The 19860-nt window shown below is 46.2% G+C and overlaps 1 protein-coding gene across 13 annotated transcripts in view; it reads left to right on the forward strand.

Moving 5' to 3' along the window:
- Window positions 1–19860, forward strand: part of GSKIP (GSK3B interacting protein) — a 480402-nt gene that overhangs the window by 351090 nt on the left and 109452 nt on the right. For all 13 annotated transcript variants that reach the window (XM_069637714.1, XM_069637713.1, XM_069637704.1 and 10 more), the window contains one exon: window positions 9489–9749. In XM_069637714.1, coding sequence (XP_069493815.1) covers window positions 9492–9749 — 258 coding nt within the window. In that variant the 5' untranslated portion in view covers window positions 9489–9491. The remainder of the gene's footprint in view (window positions 1–9488; window positions 9750–19860) is intronic.

A 19860-nucleotide genomic window follows, 5' to 3' on the forward strand; every position in this document is an offset into this window, starting at 1 on the left:
TACAAACGCACTCCTACCCATGCAAATGTTAATTCCTCCCAAGGAATTAGAGATTCTAAAAAAATAAACATTTATCGCTTAATACAAGAGCCAAAGTGCAAGTGCATCAGAATTATTGCAGTCATCCCAGACCTACCGTGCAAAACTGTGACTAACTCGTGGCAGAAAAGTGAAGCTAAAATAAGGCAGAAGAATCCATATAGCAAGGATGTTAATGTTAAAGGACATTTGTACCGCGCACTATCACCACCAGATTGGTCCCCTGGCGGCTCTGAAAGAGGGAGGGTGAGTCAGTGGGGGGAGGATGGAAAAAGTGCAAGAGTGCAGTGATGTGCTGTTGGTGGCCTAAGCCCGATGGCTCCATTGGCTGGGTCTGGGGTGTTTGCGGCCGGTAGTAGTCGTGTACTGTTGTAAGAGTCTGTGTGTTTTATGTTTGTTGTTGCAGTGTAGTGAAGTTTGTGTGGTTTGTTGTGCTGTAGGTTTGTGGTTGTGTTTGGTTTGGAGTTTGAGAGGTGTATGCAGAGGAGGAAATTGTTAGTGGAATTGGTTAGTTGGCATCTCTATCCCGAATTGAAGAGTTGGGCTTGCGTAATCTCTCACAGATGGTGCCTCTGGTTAGGTCTGGGCCTGTTCTGAATTCGAGGCCCCTTTCACATCTCGCTGCCACCTCCACCAGCCTCCCCAACAACCCCACATGTTCCTCACTCCCAGTTATATGGCCAGTGCACCTTCCAGTGTCCACACCTCAGTTAGTCTCGACAGTTCCTCAACCCAGTGGTATCCAGTAGCAGCTAGGGTGGTTGAAAATGTTGGTTTAGGGTTGGCTGGGGATGTTGCCTCTGTCTCCTTGGGTGTTGCCTCTGTCTCCTTGGATGTTGCCTCTGTCTCCTTGGATGTTGCCTGTGTTCCACTCTGCCCTGTGTCACCTGTCCAGGTGCCGTCTGTGCTTCTCAGTCGGTTATGATGGCTTGTCAGTGTCCTTTCCGGTTTAGTCATTCCTTTTCCTTTCTGTTTCGGTTTTAGTCTGTGGTATTGAAAAGCCAGATTTTTAGTAATTTCCTGAATTTTAGGTGATCTTTGGAGTTATTTCTTTTGGGATGGTCCAGGTTTTTGCAGCTAAGTGGTAGAAGGCGGTGCCTCAGAATTTTTTCTTAATGTATGGTTTTAGTTCCAGGCGGATTTCGTTGCTTGACCTGAGGGGTCTCGTTGGTTTGTAGATTATTTTCTTTTGTAGGAATTAAGCTCCTTGTCCGCAGATTGCCCTGTGCGTTATGCACATTGTTTTGAAGGTGATGCAATGTTTTACTGGGACCCAGTGTAGTGTTTTTAAGCCAGGGGGGGGATGTGGTCTCTTCTGGACAGTTTGAGGAGTAGTCTGGCTGCTGTATTTTGGGTCTGTTACAGTTTCTTCAAGAGGTATTCTGGTATTCCGAGGTAGAGGCTGTTTGCATAGTCGATTTTTGACATGAGGGCGACAATAGTGAGTGTTTTGTGCGTGAAGGAGAGGAAAGGTAGGATTCTTCTTGCTGTGTGGAGGAGGAAGAAGCATTTCCTGTTGCATTTATTTGCGGTTCTAAGGTTAAGGTGTTGTCCATCAGGACCCCCATATTTTTTACTACGTTAGACGTTAGGTGATGGTGCATTTCCCATTTCCGTTGGCCATGGGATAGCGGTTTCGTTCTCTTGGTCTTTGGATATGATCATGATTTCTGTTTTTCCTCGGTTGATTTTCAGGTTATTGGCATTCATCCAGTTGAAGACTTCTTTTAGACAGTCGGTTACGTTTGAATGATCAGCTTGGGTGTCTTTGATTTCGTAGATTTGAGTATCATCTGCGTAGTTGTAGCATCTAATGTATCTTGAAGATTCTGATAACTGGGTTTTGGTAGATGTTGAAGTACAGTGGTGATAGTGGGGATCCTTGTGTTAATCCAGTTGTTAACTCGTGGGGTAGATTTGAAGGGTTTGATCCATACGGTTTCTGTTCTGTCTGCTAGGAATGATTTAGTCCAGCGTAGTGCTGTATTTGTTATGCCTATGTCTTATCTTTTGGTTAGGGTGTCATGGCTAACTTTGTCAAAGGCTGCGGAGAGGTCGAGCAGAAAAAGGGCCGAGGTTATGTTGGAGTCTGTTAGTTTTTAGGTCGTCCCAGGTGGATAGTAGTGCTGTTTCTGTTCCTCTTGTGGGTCTGAACCCGGCTTGAGCTTGGTCTAGCAGGTGGTGTTTTTCAACATATTCTTGGGTTAGTTTGTATACGTAGGTTTTGAGGAGTTTTGCCGAGTAGTGGATGTTTGAGATCGGTCTGTAGTTGGAGAGGTGATCTACGTCGCTGCTTGTGTATTTTTAGAAGTGGTTTGATGTAAGCTGATTTGAAGATCCTCGGTACAGTTCCTGTTAGTGATAGATTTAGAAGATTTCTGTAATATTTTGATGGCGTTCCTTGTGAAAGGATTGATTTGTAGATGTCCGGGGGATAGGGATCCATGGGTGAACCAGCTTTCTTGCTGTGTTTTACCATCATTGCAAATGCCTCTGCTGATATTTCAGGAACGTTTTTGAGTTTGTGCTGAGGTTCTGAGTTAGGTTCGTTTGGTTGGATGTTGTTGGTTGGTCCCTGTTGAATTGTCGCATGTCATTGATTTTATTTCTTGAAGTGGTCTGCCAGGTCGTTGCAGAGTTTCTCCGAGGGTTTGGGGTGTTGTCACATCCTGGTTGGTTTTCTCATTTCTTTAATGATGATAAACATTTCTTTTTGTGTGTTGGTGGCATTTGTGATTCTGTCATCATAATGCCTTCTCTTTGCCTTTTTGAATTTCCTTCTTGTGTGCGCGGATTTGTTTCTGGAACACTTTTTTTGTCTGGCTTGTATTCTTTCCTCCATTCCAGTTCCATCTTTTTGTTTTCCTTTTTCATGGTGCTTAATAGTGGGGTGAACCATTTTGCCATCGCTCCTTTTTGTTGGTGTGAATGGTTTTTCTGGGGCTATCTTGTCAATTGTATCCGCAATCCATTTGTGTAGTATCTCCGCTTTCCCGTCTAGGTCAGCTAGATCTAGTTCTGTAGTTGAGGGTTTGTTTAACTCCAGTTGTCCGAAAAGGTTGAGTTCTTTGATGTCTTTACAGTTTCTTTTTGTGGTGGTTGTGAGTTTAGGAGGTTGGATACAGACTTGAGTAGGCAGAGTGATCACAAATGGGATGATGAGATGGTCGCTCCACAGTATTTGTATCGGCGGTGCCGAGGTGATGAGTTTTTCCTCTGCGAAAATTACGTCTAGGGTGTGTCCTGCCGAGTGTGTTGCCCCTTTTACTAGTTGTCGAAGTTTCATGGTGGTGAGTTGTTCAATCAGTGAGTTTTGGGAGTTGGCGTGACTGTCTTCGAACCAGATGTTGAAGTCCCCCAGGATGATTAGGTGTTCATGGTTGATGGCTATGCTGGCGATGGCTTCTATGAAGTTGTCGACGAAGGATGCATCATAAGTTCTTGGTCTGTACACCAACATGAATGTGATGTTGGTTTTTGGGCTTGCCGTTAGTTGTATGACCATGGATTTGCAGTTGAGGGTGTTCAGTGGTTCGTCTGTTCTTATTTTTAGGTGTTCTTTGAATGCTATTGCGATGCCTCCTCCTTTTTTTTTTTTCTGTTTATTTGTAGGCATTTGAATTTTTCTGGAATGCAGCTTTGGAGTGTGATTTTGTAGTTGTCGTCCAGCCATGTTTCTGTGATGAATAGGATCAATGCCGTTGTCCTCAGGTAGGTCAAAGATCTCTGTAGAGTGTTTTGACATGGATCTTGCGTTTATTAGATTGCAGTGGAGTTTGGAGGTGTAGTTTAGTTTGGCTTTTCTTGTTGGGGTTGTCTTCTGATCTTGTTGAGGTGTAGGTTTCGGGTGGCCGGCGTCCTCTAATAGTTCTTCTAGGTTTTGTCTTGGGCTTTTGTTTTCATCAGGTTCGTCTTCCAGGAGTTGTTGTTGTCGATTGGAAGTTCTTCTAGCTTTGGTGATGTAAGGTGTTATCGCTTTGGTCATGTGTTTGTTGTTTCTGGTGGTGTTCATCCTTCTTCGTGATTTTGTTAGGTTGTTTAATGTTGCTGCTTCTAGCGTTGCGTTGGTTCGGTCTGGTGAGCAGTTCTCAGCGAGGTATGGAGTTAAGTAGAGGGATTTGTCTCTTCTCTCAGTGTTGGTTCGATTTTTGGTCCTTTCTGTGGGGGTGTGTTCTGTTGTTGCGGTTCTTGGTTGCAGTTCTGGAGTGTTTTTTCTTTCTTCTCTTCTTCTTTCCTTCGGGATGGGTCGTTTGCGCGGCTTTATGAGATTCCGAGTTGTTTAGTTATCGTTTGTTTGCTGATGTCCAGTTGGTTCTGTTTTGGTCTGGTTGTCCTGTGGTACTTGGTGTGGATGCTGTCCGCTACCTGTTTTAGTGTTTGTCTGTAGGTGGCATTTCCGGCTGAAGTTGGCTACTCGTTCAGTCGCTGTCTTGGTCAGGGTAGGGAGGTGCTTAAGGGTTATATTGTTGGGTGTTAACGTTGGCTCTCTTTAGTCTCTGTCTCCCTGAACGTGGTTCACTGCGGTGAGTTAGCCATGTGGGTTTAGGAAGGACATGCACTGGTTGAGGAGTGACTTTGAGGGGCGCAGCTAGGACTTACTCCCTTGATGTAATCCGGACACAATACCCCTGGTAGATTTGAAAGACAGGCCTATCAATGCAATCTGAGTATCATACAATGCAGTTTGGAGACTGAACCTTACTAGATTTGGGAGACCTGTATAGTGGGAGAGACGCCTATCAATACAATCTAAATATCATACAGTGCAATTTAGACCCCAAACCATACTAGATTTGAGAGACCTGCATAGGTCTATACAGAGGTGGAGAGGTCTGTGCATAGCTGGTCAGAAGGGTACAGTATTAAATAATGATTAAATGTTGTCTAAGTTGAGGGAGAGAGAGATGCAATGGGGAGTAATCACCTTGTTTGCTATGGGTTTGGTAAGTGGCTTGCATTCTAGGGTAGGATGGTTGCTCTATTCCTGACCCAGGCCACTCCTACCTTACTGGTCCATTGTAGATGTGGTTGACGGCTGGTCACTGCTTCCCCTGCAGACACGTGCTGACACTTATTGGAGCCGCCCTTGGCTTTAGGGCCCTTAGCCGCAGGGCTGCACGGGCAGAAGGGCTGCCCGGGAAGACCAGTGATGAAGGCTGGGAGGACCAATGGGTGCAGGGGGACGGGACGGGAGGCGGGACGGGAGGGAAGGAGAACCAGGAAGAGGGCGCGGGGTGGGAGCTGGCTGGAGTGGCCGCCACAGGGTTTGCAGAGGGTCTCAGGGCCTATGTAGAATCCACAAAAGGATGTCAGCAGCAGACAGGGGCAAGACTCACTGTGCTCCGATGGAAATGGAATAATCCATTCTTGTATACACAAAACCAAATTGCATAATCCAGCCCAAATGGGAAAAAAATTCAAAGATCGCCTTCATCGACAGTTGGTCTACAGAAGTGTGGTATTCATGATACAATTCTACAATTATACAATCCCGCCAGAGTGGGCCAAAGATCGTAGTCATGCTGAAGGAGCAAAAAGACAGTTTAAACAATTTCTTTAAAAGTACAATATATCAAGAGACATCAAACTCATTGTCCAACATCGAGGATTAGTTTAACATAAAATTCCTCATTGGAGTTGTCTTCTGGGTTTCATAGTGTCCATTTGAATAATCTGTTTCGATTCACATTGACATAACCTAAATTCTCTGTTACCTTTTCGTTTGTGTTCGCTAACATGCATCAGGCTAGTAACAGACCTAGTTGAGCGTCTGCATTATGAACCTCCTTAGAATGCAGGGCCAGAGGATAACTCCTATCACCATTTTGAATAGCTCTAGAATGCTGTAAAATTCAAAGTTTCAGTGGTCAAATCGTTGCGCCAATATATTTCAAGTCACAAGGGCATTCAATGGAGTATACCACAAATTTTGTGATGCATGTGATTACATGCTGAATCCTCCAAATCCTCTACTGCCCATATTTAACTTGGTTACCGTCCTTAGCATGTTTACACATTCTACATTTATTGCACTTAAGAAATCCATCCAATTTGTTATACTAGATAACAAACTATCTTGCACTGGTTCTAAGTCTCTGAGCATGCTGGGAGCAACCCTACCATTCATACTTGGAGCTTTATAAAACGTGATTTGAGGAGAACTAGGAAGTACCTTATTCAAGTAGTGAAAATTCACCTGACGAGGTCCTGTTTGGGACAGAACATGTGGTGTTATAGTGTGCCCTTCATAGTGTTTTCCCTCGCCCGTATTATAAAATGAATTGCTACAATTTGTCAATCATTTTTTGATTTAAAAAACTAAACACTTTTTGGACTTAGAACGTGTGTCTGGGTGTTTTTCCTTGAAGTCCGCTGTGATTCTGGAAATGCCTTTTTGGGCGGACAGGGCTGTGTGTGTGTTTTCTATGTTTTTTGCCACGGAGGTCCAGCCTGGACCTCTGACAGTGCAGCTAATTTTTGCTTTTTGTGGACAACCTCCATGTATGGTACCAATGGGTGGGAGTACACCCTTGTACCCATTATGTGCGTTTTTGGGCTCCTGTGTGTTGCCCAGAGAGCAGGTTATGGGCTGGTGGCAGCTGCATGCTGACTTCAAGTGGCTCTGAGTGTCCTCCATGTTTTGTGACTCGCAGGCCCTGCCATATGAATCAATGCATTCCTGAAGAAAAGCAAGATGGACACTGTAGCCTCTTGGTTTCTATTGCCTTCACACCCTGTTTTCCCAAAGTTCTCGGAAGCCCTGACTCTGTCCCTTTCTTCTTGACTGACTGTTGGGTACAAAGACCATATATGGCTCTGGTGCTACCTCCTGTCAGACTGACTGGAGCCTTCCCAGGGTCTGTATGTTGTGGGTACACCTGTGAGGTGGGATCTGTATTAATGGAGTCTGAAGTCAACTCACATTGTTTTGTGGGTCTCTGCTTTTGGTGTGTGTGACACAATGCCTGGGCCAGCCCTGACTGAAACTGGACTTAATGCAGTGTAGTGTTATGAAAGACTGGGTGCTTTCTCCAATCCGCAATCTATGTTATGGGTCTCTGGGTGGAGTGCATGGCCTGTATGCCCAAGAGCCTTATTGGCGGTCTGCCTGCTTGAATGCACGTGTGAATGATTAGCTGCCTGATCCTGGCTCAGCCTGAGTGAATGGGTAACAAATGTGTATAACTAGGGACCTCTCACTCACCAATTTGTTCAGAAGCTGAAGTGTAATCTGAAGCAAGAAGCTGTTCCCTGGAGCCCAGCTGGAGGAAGAAGTCTACGGCTGCATTTTCTTCATGTAACCGAAAGCTGCTGTGTTCTTCCAAGGACTGATCCAAGAGAGGACCTGGTTAGGAGACCTCTTCCAGAGCTACCAAGTAATATCATGCACCTGCTACTCTTCATCAGAAGTACCTGGAAGCCAGTCCTGTGTGCCTGCCATCTGGGGAAGGGGTCTTCGTGAGTCCAGTTGTCACCCACGGTCCGGAGGAGTGTTTGTGACCACTGGAAGCCAGGTTGCTCTCTACGGCCCAGAAGAGGGGGTACCCTGGCATAGTGCTGCTTGACAGCCAGAGCTGCAAAGGTTCCACCTGACCAAAGAATCTTTCAAGGGACATCCCTGACCCGCGCCCAGATACCCTCGGATGAGGAGCGCATTACAAATAAACATCTGACCACTCTTTCCTGCCTAAGACGATCCCAGTTCGCGGTGTGCTGAATAAGTTCCACCAGTGGGTTTCCTGCCATGATAATAAGACGCCCCTGAGGGTCCAGCCCTGGTCAGGGTCCATAGTCCAGTCCAGTGGTCGAGTCAAGGTCTCCAGATGTCATCCAGAGATCCGTGCTGCAGCACCGAAGGTCCAAAAGTCAGTAAACTGTGAAATCCTGAAACCCAACAACTACTTCTGCTACTGCACCTGTCACCACAAAGGCATCCAAGGTCCCCAGGGGTCTTATCTTCTTCAGCCAGGCTGTTTCGGAGTCCACAGCAAGTGTCACGTTCGTGGGACATCCACAGCTGGACTAAGGACCCGCCAAAGGAGACCACTGAGAAGACTGAAAGTGCTGCCTTTCTGATCCTGTCTGGTTCTTCATTCTCTTGGCCTCGATATCCCAGTGACTCCTTCTTGCAAAGGGGGTCCATGCTTCACAGGTCCCGTCTAGTAAAGCCAAGAAACTCCACCACTTCGTCTGCCAAGGCACCAAAGGAACTATGATGAGGAAGAACGTCTTCCAGCCTCAGGAATCATCCAGGGGTTCCCGGATTCTTCATGGATCCTGTTCTCATGTCTTTGGGGTTGTGGAACCTACAAAAAGAAAGCAGAGCATTATTTAACTTATTTGGACTGGGTTGTTATAGACTGGATAAAGTACACCTTGACCTTTTCTTTACAGGTTGCCCAGGTGGGGATGGAGGGGATATCCACACAGTTCAAATAAATGATGCTGCCTATGTACCTGCCTTTCTTAATTTATGCAGTCACCCCTTGCTTAATAATTCACATGCTTTTTGAAGACTGTCAGCAGCTGTGCTTTATGAATCAAAGTGTTGTGTGGTACCACATGGAGTATATTTATTTTTGCCATTATTGGAATAGAACTGCCGGAGTACAAAGTGTTATTTCACTTGAACCTTATTTGTGTAAATCTTGATGGCAGTAAAGAACTGTATTATCACACAACCTAGTGTGTGGAAATTCATTTGTGGGGGCTTAGGGAGTCGGTGTGTTGAAGAACCAGCCTGCATCACCTGCCGACAGCTTAAGCCTGGTTGCTCGGCCAACGTTGCCAATTGAGAGCCTTGGCTGGGATGCTCTGTACCTCTGTCTCAACCATATAGAGTGCATTAGTACAGATACACCCTCCAGTCTTTACTACTGCATTAACGCTTTAAACATTCGGTGCGCCAGTGTGACGTTGCATTTCATAATTTATTTCGAAGCGGCTTCCGCTCCAACCCGGACACCCACTGCATCTTTAACGAGGCTGAGCACTTGATAATCGCAAGCTGTTTTTTCCTTCAAATAAATTATAAATATAATTCCAGTGTCCTTATTTACTCTGATTGAAAACCTATTTAATAGTAATGTATTTTATCTGGAATCGATTACTTTGTGATGGGCACAATGGTGGTGTGAACATCAAATATCTGCGAATTGTTTTGGTTTGTCTTTCAGACTAATTAAAATGTCACATTTTATTATTTTTGATGGCATTTAAAGCATATTGTTAGATGTGGCATTTCAATATTTAAGCTCTAAATCTACATAAGATGTTGTGTGTGAACAATACAAGCATTGTACTGAAGAATCCAGAAAAGGTCTTTATTTCCTATTATTAACTAACCGCACCAGTATTTTTATATTTTCTGCTAAAATTGTGCTGTAAACATAACATTTGTGCTGTTAATATAATTACATTAATCTCACCAAATGTTACTTTTTCTGCAGAGTATGGAGGTAGACTACAATCCCATTGATTTGCCAATTAATTCTGATTTTAAAGAAGATTCTGAATTTAAAGATCTCGACGGAGTCGATGTAAAAGACATGAGGCTAGAAGCTGAAGCTGTTGTGAATGACGTTTTGTTTGCTGTTGGCAATATGTTTGTGTCTAAAAATCTTCCCTGCGCTGTGGATGTGGCATATATCAATGTTGAAATCCGGGAAGGCACAAGATACTGCTTGGAGTTAACGGAAGCAGGACTCAGGGTACGTTTTTTAACTTTGATTTTGGTCCAAATGAATGTTGTGCGACCTCTTCAGCTTGCCTTGAGATGAAAGATTTGTTTAGACTTCCCTATTTAGTATGTTACCCAAAAGTAGCATCTATCATTAAAACATTTCTTTTCTTTTTTTAAAATATATATTATATATATGTTTTCTTTCTTTAATGCAACACGCATGAACTTATCAACTAGCCCACCCACCCCATGACATTTAAAATCCTTGTCTCTTGAACATCGATAGTGTTGGTTTTCTTTTCTGTGACTTTAAGAAAGGTTGTCTTAGAGGTTACTAGATTGTTTCCTGCGTATTGGACTCTGCACTCTACCATATTTGCATGTGCTATATGTGTAACCATGACACCAGAGTCCAGTTCTACCCACCTAACAGGAAGTCTTGTAAAGGTTAGTTTTCTAGTGCTTGACTAACTCCACGTAACTGTCAACATTCTTCAACCTTGCGGTTTCCATAGGTATTGATAAATGCTGGTGCACTACTAGACGTAATCCTCTAGTATTCCAATCGAGGGAGTGTCTGCAGATTATGGATAGTTAAGATACCAAACTAATGTTTAAAAAGTTAAATTAAGACGTAATACAAAAAAAGTGTGCAACAGAAATGTGCGTAGTAAACTTTTCAGTTCCTTTATTTTATTGAGCGGTTAAAAACCGAACGCCATAGAATATCCAAATCATTGCACAAATTCAGAGTAAATTCCAAAACTATATTAACATTTTAAGAAAAAAATAGAAAAAAAGTATACTTTATTCCCTAAACTACTTTAGACATTTAAAATCAAGGCAGGTGAAGGCAAAGAAAATAAAACCGGATTGGAAAACAAAAGTACATGGTAAGTTTTAGTTGATGAAATGTAAAACAAACTATTTGCTGCTGAAAATCTTTGCATGTGGTTTTCGCGATAACTGCAAAATATTAGGTTCTGTTTTATGTGAAGCAACATCTTTCTTTCCTGTAGTGTTTTGTGTATTGCGGTCGATAAGAATCGGGAAAGGATTTGTGGTTGAATTTTCTTTATTCTAGATTTTTAAAAAATCTGTAGGTTCTATGCCCTGTTCTATGAGGAAAACCATAAAGGGGAGCTTGTTAGGGTGTCATATACAAACAGTTCTGTTTAGAAGCTTAAAGCTTATGTGTTCTGGCCCTTCCATTATTAAAGATGCACACAAATTAAATGTTGGGCCTTGTCCCTGTGCAAATGACTGGTGGTTGGCTTCTGATCATCCCCCCTCACCTCCCCTTTTTATTTTATTATTGCTCTCTTTGTGTGCCTTTCTCAATAGGGGTGCCCGCCCTCGTTTACAGTCTGAGATAGTGGGCAGAAGGGCTCTCCAAGCTTCTTGCCTCTACTGTTTAATGCAGTCCAATAAATGTCTCCTCTTTGTTCTTTGGTGGGAACGTCTGGCCTGTGTCTCACCACTCGAACGTTTTCCTGGTAGTCTTTCTCCCAAGCCAGATCCTGGTCATCTCTCCTGCTAGGCAGTTCTTGGTCTTTGTCCCACCTTGTGGTTTGCATCTATTCACCTCCCCCTAGGCCTGGTTTCTCTCCCCACTGACCCGCTTTGGGCCTCTGGTGTCTCACCTTGCCTTGGGGGGTTGGTTTATCTCACCCTGCCTTGGGATCTGCGGTCTCTTCTCCTCCGTGGGGTCATGAACCTTCCCAGTCGTCAGGCTGGGAATCATCAGTAAAAGAAAAAAACTGTTTAACTTTCACTTTAAAACTGTATTTCTGCTCTAAACCAATCACTCTCCTCTGGGTCATACTGCCCCCATCCAATGAAAGTCCTCTCACTAAGACCCGCCTCAGGCAGATTTTCAAATTCTTACTGCACGCTTCATTGTTGGGAGTCCTCGAGTTGCTCTCCCAGCTATTTTCAAACTTTTTCATAGAAAAGTTTTATTTTTGTTTCCACCCGAGCCTGTCTTTCCTCATTGGCCAGCAACTGGGATCCGTTGTCGGTGAAGTTTTGCGCCCCTCAAGGGCAAAGATTTGTCGAATTTTCTGGAAGGCCAACTTGGGCCTACTTTGTGCTCTCCGACCATGACGGAGGAGAAAAAGGAGGGAAGGGCCCTCTTCAGGCCTTGCACCAAATGCAGGCTACGGAACATCTTTGTGGAGGACAAACATCTACAATGTCTTTACTGCCTGCACCCGGAGCACAACAAGGATGGGTGCGAGATATGACCGGGCTTCTCGAAGAAGACGAAGAAAGACCGGCATAGTAGGTTGGCGGCATGGTTAAATTTCAAGCAAGGTCTCTGCCCCATGCTCTGAGCAGGGTCATGCCTCGCCCAGGACCAGCTTGTCCGAAGAGCGTTCTCCCTCTGGGAAGAGGTCTGAGTCTTTTGAGGTCGCCCCATCTATGGGGGGTACAAGATCAGGCCAAGAACCGAAAGTCTGATTCCACAGGGTTCGCTGCTGATGTGGGTCCCAGGTTGGATAGGCAGCGATCGCCATCCGCCTCAATAGGCAGCCAGCTGTCGAGCCCCTTCTCCAAGATTAAGTTGTCCACCCAGTTATTGGAGAAATTAGAAAAGACTAGGCCGGCGGAAGAGAAGGCGGCCACGCAGCCCAAGCAGGCTCAACCGGCTCAGCCATTGACATCTGCTGTGTCGACCACAGCAACGGTAGGTGCCGATCAGATGAGGGTGGCTCCTATGGCGCAGAGGGTATCGCTGCCTCCAAGGCGCAACACGACCACTGAGCAAGCAGTGAATGCTGCAAGAACCTGTGGGGGAGAAGACCCAAGTCCAGATCCCGGTTCAAAACCCTCAGGGAGGAGAAAGTGGGTGTTGGGGTGAGGAGGCCCCAAAACAGCCCTCCAAGGTTTGTGTTCAACCAATGGACATCTCATTCACGGGTGGCGATGACCAAGACTCGGTCAATATTGTGTACGTGGACGGCGGCGGCTCGGGGCCTAGCGCTCAATTGTTACCTCAACAGCCTAGGGACATATCCATGGACATCCTGTCGACTCTCCACACCCTCGTGACTGAGATCCAGCAGAGGTTTCCCCCAGCACTGACACTGGTGCCGCGGAGAAAGCCTCATCCAACGCCTCCACCACGTCGGGCCCCGAGTCCACCAGCCGACCCAGATACAAAGACTGACACAGCAACCGATGAGGACTTCGTCCTGGCAGACGATGAATCACTGCACCTGGACACCCCTCATAACCTCTCCACTAGACGAGGTGGGATCATTCCACTCGATCTCTAGGGCCGCTGAGCTGTTTAGCTGGTGCCAGAGGAAACCAAGAAAGAGGGGTTCTTATATCAGTGACGAGGTTCCAAGAGAAAGACTATGGGCCTCATTACACGGTAGGCGGTAAGGGTTTACCGGTATTTTACCGGTATCGGTAAACCCTTACCGCCTTACTACGAGGTCCCTTTGCGGGTTGGTGAATTTAACGCCTGCTTTTTGCAGGTGTTAAAAACCAACCCGCAAAAGGACCAGGGAGCTAATTACGGCAATGCAATTTGCGGCACCGTAATTAGCGCCTTCCCCATTCCCATAGAGCCCTATGGGGCAAAAATGGGAATGGGGAAGGGCAATGGGGGAAAGGGAATTACCGCCCCGCCAACCTTGGAATAGGGCGGTAATTGCCCTTTCCACCAAGGCGGTGCCGGTATTTTACCGGCATGGACCAAGGTGCTAATAGCACCTTGGTCCACCTCCATCGGTGTAATGAGGCCCTATATTGGCTTTACACTTTTAGTACATTTGGGAAGGCCTAGCCCTCATGGAGAACCCATGCACGGCTCCAACCAAACAAGACAGGTTGGAAAAGAAATGCAGGGTCCCGGACTTCCACACAAGTGCTTGAGGTCACAACCTTCGCCAGACTCGCTAGTGTCGTTAGCCGCAGGGTAACTTTCGGCTAACCCGTCTTCAGTTGCCCCGGATAACGAGGGGAAGAAGATGGGTGCTATGGGGGAAGGGTCATTTACACGGCGGCATCCACGATCAAGGCACTTGAAACACTTGTGTATAGGCGCGTTACAAATGCCTTATCATATCATATCAAGGCGGCTAATGCTCTGGCTATCTTGGTCACAACAACCGTGAGCTTTGGTACAATCTGGGCCCGATCCTGGAATTCCTCCGCGTCAAGAAAATTGAAGCGCTCGCCCTCTTAAAGGAAGCGGAGGTGGCGTTGGACCATGTCATTACAGTGGCGGTGAACATCGCTGGCACAGGTTTCCGGCAAATGGGGAAACTGAGTCTGCCTTCATCGGCAGGGATGGTTGAAGGCCACAACATTTCGTCAGGACGTTTATGCAAAGGCGTTGGACAAGCCCTTCGGTGAAAATCTATTCAGGAAGTCGGCTAACAAATCCCTTCAAGCCATAAAGACTAATACGGAGACGGCACTCTTCAACAGCATTTCTCTGTATTTTCGCTCCACCAGGGGAAAATCAAGCAGATCATGCAGGCAACCTCCACGCAGGAAGCCTAAAGAGGTCACTCCCAGGTCTACGGTGAGAGGTCCACTGCCCATAGGGCAGGCCGCCAGCGCCCAAGCAAGCCTGTACCGGCCAAGATGTCGGGCCCCCACTCGTGCTTACCAGTGGGAGGTAGGCTGACTAGGTCAGCGAGCTGAAGATCACCACTGAAAGATGGGTGCTGGACGCTCTCGCCCTGGGACACTTCCAACGCAGGTGCCCATGTAGTCCACTGGTTCCCCGTCAGGAGCAGCAAATGCCTCCGCTCCGGGAAGAGGTGCGAGTCTTGTTACGGAAAGGGGTGATAGAGCTTGTTCCCCAATGGCTCTGGAGCTCCGGAGTCTATTCTAGAAGACAGTGGGTTGGAGACCCATCCTGGACCTGCACAGTCTGAACAAGTACCTAAAGTCCCAAAAGTTCAGGATGGTCACGTTGCAGCACATGCTCAGCCAACTGGAGAAAGGGGATTGCTTGACATAGTTGACCTAGAGGACCTGTACTTTCATGTCCGATTCCACAGGAAACCTTGATTACTTTTCAGCGCATTGTTCCTCGGCTCCAGGCTCAACACAGTGGCTTGCCTGCCATCACCCTCAGAGGACAGGGTAGCAGCCATTCAAGGCAAGGTACATCGGCTGTCGCCGGCGAAGACCGCCATGATTGAGGCCATCAAACTGTTGCTGTCGTCATGTATCTACCTCGTCTGTCTCTGCAGGTTGCAGATGCGACCCCTACAGAAATTATTGGATGCACGTTGGATACAAGTGTCCGCAGGTTTGGCAGACAAGATGCCTCATCGAGGATTTCCGTTGGGTGATGGTGGTGGTGCGCTCCCACAATGCCCAGGGGACAGGATTACAAACCCTGCCATACCAGATGGTCACCATAGACACCTCTGTGAAAGGTTGGGAGGCTCACACCGGACATCTACACACCAGAGGTTTCTGGCTTCCAGAGGAGAAGGATCTGCACATCAACATCCTGGAGCTACGGGCAGTGTTCTGGGCCCCTGAAGTCTTTCCTACCGTCTCTGAAGGGCAAGATGGTGAGGATCTTCAAGGACAACACTACCATGTTCTACATCAGGAAGCAAGGGGCACTCTATCCCCAGCTCTCTCCAAGGAAGCTCAGGACTTGTGGCACTGGGCATCGGACAGGATTTTCCTTGTTCCTCTCTACCTGGCAGGCGTCCAGAATACCGTTGCAGACTCACTCAGCAGGGAACTGCGCTCATGCCACAAGTGGGAACTTGATCAGGTGAGCCGCCTGTTAGTCAAATGAGGCAGACACCAAATCGATCTTTTTGCCATGGTGGCAAACTCTAAATGCCAGAGGTTTGACAGCAGATTCCACCAACCGAGCTTGGGGACTTGTTCTGCTTCCCGTGGGAAGGTCCGTTTCTGTACGCTTTTCCCATTTCCTCTTTCTACATGTCGTCAACACACTCGGACAGTTGATGCAAGATGATACTCCTCGCCCCCCAGCGTGGCTAAGGCAGATTTGGTATCCGGATCTACTCAGCCCCTCGGTGTCGGCTCCAGTGAAGTTGCTGGTACTTTCAGATCCACCCAGGATCAGTGAACCTGAGGGCATGGCTCCTACAGCCTTAGAGTTTGGAGTTTGAGTTGCCAGCGGACTGCAGGGAAGTCCTCACCAAAGCCAAGGCGGCGTCGACTCTAAAGTGCTTCATCATAAGTGGAAGCGTTTTGCTGCGTAATAATGATTGCAGGAGATTTCCCCCCCCCCCCCATCCCCCGGAGGGCCACGGCTCCACAGATTCTTCCATACTCGCCGTCCTTGGCAAGAGCTGGACTGGCTCACTTGTCCATCAAGGTACACCTGCCAGCCATCTCCCGCTACACCAGATCCCTGGGAAGATCCTCGCTGTGGTCCCACAGACTCATCAAGGAGGTCCTCACAGTGCTTTTCTGATCTTTCCCGCCGGTGAAGGCACGTGCCCCTGCATGAGGACTCAACATGGTCTCCTGGCGATGTTCATGGGGGCACCATCCGAATTTACGCATCAAGCAGCACTAAAGTTTTTCTCGTGGAAACCTGCTTCCCTTGTGGCCATCACCTCTGCCAGATGTGTGGGTGAGACCCAGGCCCTATGCTGCAAGCAACCATATCGGACTTCCACGAATAGAGGGTGGTACCGAGTACATACCCCTCTTTCATGCCAAGGATTCCATCCGAATGCCACCTCAACGAGCACTTGGTGTTGCCTGTTTTCTTCCCAAAACCTTTGTCGCTGGCGGAGAGGGCCTTGCATTCGCTGGACATTGCTTGTGGCTTTAAGTTCTACATAACCACGCACAGAGTTTTCAAAAGGCTTCTTAGTTGTTTGTGAAATTTGGTCCTGTGAACCATTAAAAGGCCTTGTCCATGGCTTCGGCTCTCAGGCTGTATCATGCACTGTCATCGGCTGGCGAACCGGCTTCTATTGGACTGTCCAAGAGCCCATTCCATCAAAGCAATCGTTGCGACGACAGTGTTCCTTTATGGTGTGCCCCTGCATGACATCTGCAGGGCTGCAACGTGGAGGTCCATGCATACCTTCACGAAGTTCTACTGCGTCAACAGTGATTCCAGGGAGGAGTCCAGAGTCAGCCAGGCAGTGCTACGCAACCTGTTCGCTTGAGGCAAGTCTGTCCCACGGGTAAGTGTTAATTGCTTCTGTTGAGCCTTGCCACCTCTCGTGGTGGTGTAGGTTGTACTGCTGTCTTGGTGGTTCATGAGCATGCGAATCCATGCCTGACCCCATGCTGGAGAAGGTTTAAGTTACTTACCTATAACTATTCTCCAGCATGGGTCTGACATGTTTTTATCATATTCAATTATCTATCCATATTGAAACATAAGAGATGGTGTTTTGTTTTGGCCTTAAGGAGCTTGTTAGAACATGCTCCCTTTGTATACTGCGGCCTTCATCCGGACCGCATTAAAAGTTTTCAATGTGTAAACTAGTCTGTCGTTAAGGTCTTTTTCTTGATCACTACAAAGACCATGTGTGACCCTCAATCATCGGATGTTTCTAAAATCCTTATTTAATAGACATGCTAACTTTTAGCATTAACCTTATTCATTGTAAACTTAATTTATAGAAAGCCCATTAACTTTGTTATTATGGGCATCAATATATTTTTTTTCTTTTTGCCGTCTGGTAGTTATTTTAATAACTGCCCTACCTTTTTTATTTCTCCTGTTCTGGCATTTGCCCATTTTTTTTACAACCTGACAGTGATTGCTAAGAAAAGAAATTGGATAAACTTAACGATAAAATAAATTCGAGCAATTCAATTAACATTGAAAAATCAAAAAAAGATAAAGGTTTAGATCAATAAAGAGGAAAACGCATACCCGTATCGAAGACCACAATACTACACAGATGTCCTCAGAGAATAGACATTTTTTTTTTTTACCTTCTCGACACCACAGTCTCGTCAGGTGATGGTAACCAGGAACAACTGTCAACAGGAGGGGTGTCTTTAACTGAAAATCGGTGTTTCCCTCCACAGCAACAGTTTTTTCAGAAGGGAAACCAAAGCGGGAGAAACGGAAGACACTCTCTTCCCTCAGACCAACGAATGAGAAGCAGACAGTGTTACATGAATCAATAGAACACCCAAAAATTCCTATAGTCGACTTATCAAGATGCTCCTTACCAATAGCAGAGATCAGCTTCCTAAGTAGAGGGCTATTTCGTTCCCTCGACAAAAGCAGATGCCCTCAAGACACAAATTGTATTGAAAACTTTTTTTTGCTATATACGCCTAAAATACTTCAAAGCTGACGCACAAGACTAGATCCAAGAGAAATCAGAAAACCACACTGGTCTGAAACTGAGCTCTGTTTAGCGTCCATATGAAAGGTTTCCATGATGATGCCCCCAAAGGATTATCGGAAGGTGTCGCTTACAGCTGTGAAACAGCGGTTTGAAGATTGCTATGATGAAATCAGCAAAGAAAAGGTGATGGATCATAGCCAGCTGTGCGCATTGCTTGACGTGAGGCATGAGTAAGAATTGGAGCCCAGCATATGTCCAAGTAGCACCCATGAAGTACAAGCTTTCCTCTGCTCTCCTTCTGGAAAGAAAACTAAAAGGCAAGTCAATGTGTATGGTCTTACTGTCAAGTTAGTCACCTGAAGCCTGTTTGTCTAATTGGTTGTTTGCTTTCTATGTCTACTAAATCTCCAGTCTTATGTTTGATATTTGCCCTTGGAAGACTGTAGTCTGTGTGCAAACATGGAAATAACGGAATTAAATTGCATGTGAACAGTAATTGGAATTTAACTGATCATTCAATTACTAGCAGAGATGACTAGTTTAAAGACATTATACAAGCCATGCCTAGCAGTGTGTTTAGTTGCAGAGGGGTCAGGTATGTCAGTCATTGTCATAGCTCGACTAAATATTTAGTGGTACTCCACTCTATTCTATGGGTTAAGGTGCAAAAGTGGATGTGTGCACTACACAAAATTAAGACTACAGGTGGCAATACAAGTTTACCTTTGGTACAAGCCTGTACTACTAAGGTATAGTGGTAGCAGTAGCAGAGCAGCCAGGCTTATCTCAAGAACATATAAGCAGTAGCAGAGATTACACATAGGGACCACAATTACTTTGACTCAAGCAAACACTGACTCAAGGTTTCAGGTAAAAAATATAAGTACATTTATTTTTAGACCATCAGTTATAAACACAACACTTCTATTAAACTTCAATAAAAACCACACGTTAAATATACTACAACTAACCAATTCACTTTGTACAGTAAGTCTCAAGGTAAGTACCCTGTGTTTGAATGAACCGGTGTTATGAACAAAACACAATACCGCAGATACGGTTGCGATCACTTTTTGACAGGTCGGTCTACTAAATACACGTATCCGTGACATGAAATGCTACCCGGGCACAAACACTCTTAGCACCTGAGATACCCAGAGGGAGTTGGAGGCAAAAATCACAGGCAATATTTTGGTTAGGTAGACAGTATTGAGAAACACTCAGAAACAGGAGTTCAAAAGTCAAAGGGTTGGAGCCAGGTTTAGGGGACACCGGAGGCCTGTGCCGAAGATCACACCATTAGACAGTTCGCAATTCTTTGTAGCCAAAGAGTACTTGAATATTGTCAATGTTCGGAAGCAAAAGTTATAAGGAGAAGGGAAGACAAGGACGAGCCTTGAAGATGAAGAAGTTTCCTCGAGTAGAACACAGTACCTTATTTCCACAATGCAGCTGGTGCCCTGGCAGTTGTTCCTGTTGGTTTCCCGCAGACCCACGATTCCTGGAGCTTCGTTGTGAAGGGGGTCTGCACCACACAGGGATGAAGCCGGCAGCAGGAAAGGCTCAGCAGGTGGCTATCCGGACCACTACAGCAGTGTGCAGCGATTTAGACCACGGCGGAGATCTCTGGCTGAAGAGGATGAGCTGGTTATCCCCACCAGGCTCAAGGGAAGAAGACTCCGGACTGGATCTTCTCTTAGTCGTCAAAGGGTAGATAGCTCAGGACTGCAGCAGGGCTTCACCGGGACGGGGTAGTTGCAGCAGCCGTCGTTCTCTCCACTTCTCTTCGGTTCCTTGTAGTTCCAGAGGCGACTCTGACTTCTAGCCCAAGAGACCTGCCTTTAT

This window comes from Ambystoma mexicanum, chromosome 14 (assembly GCF_040938575.1).
Source record: "Ambystoma mexicanum isolate Mex_15411 chromosome 14, UKY_AmexF1_1, whole genome shotgun sequence".
NCBI lineage: Eukaryota > Metazoa > Chordata > Amphibia > Caudata > Ambystomatidae > Ambystoma > Ambystoma mexicanum.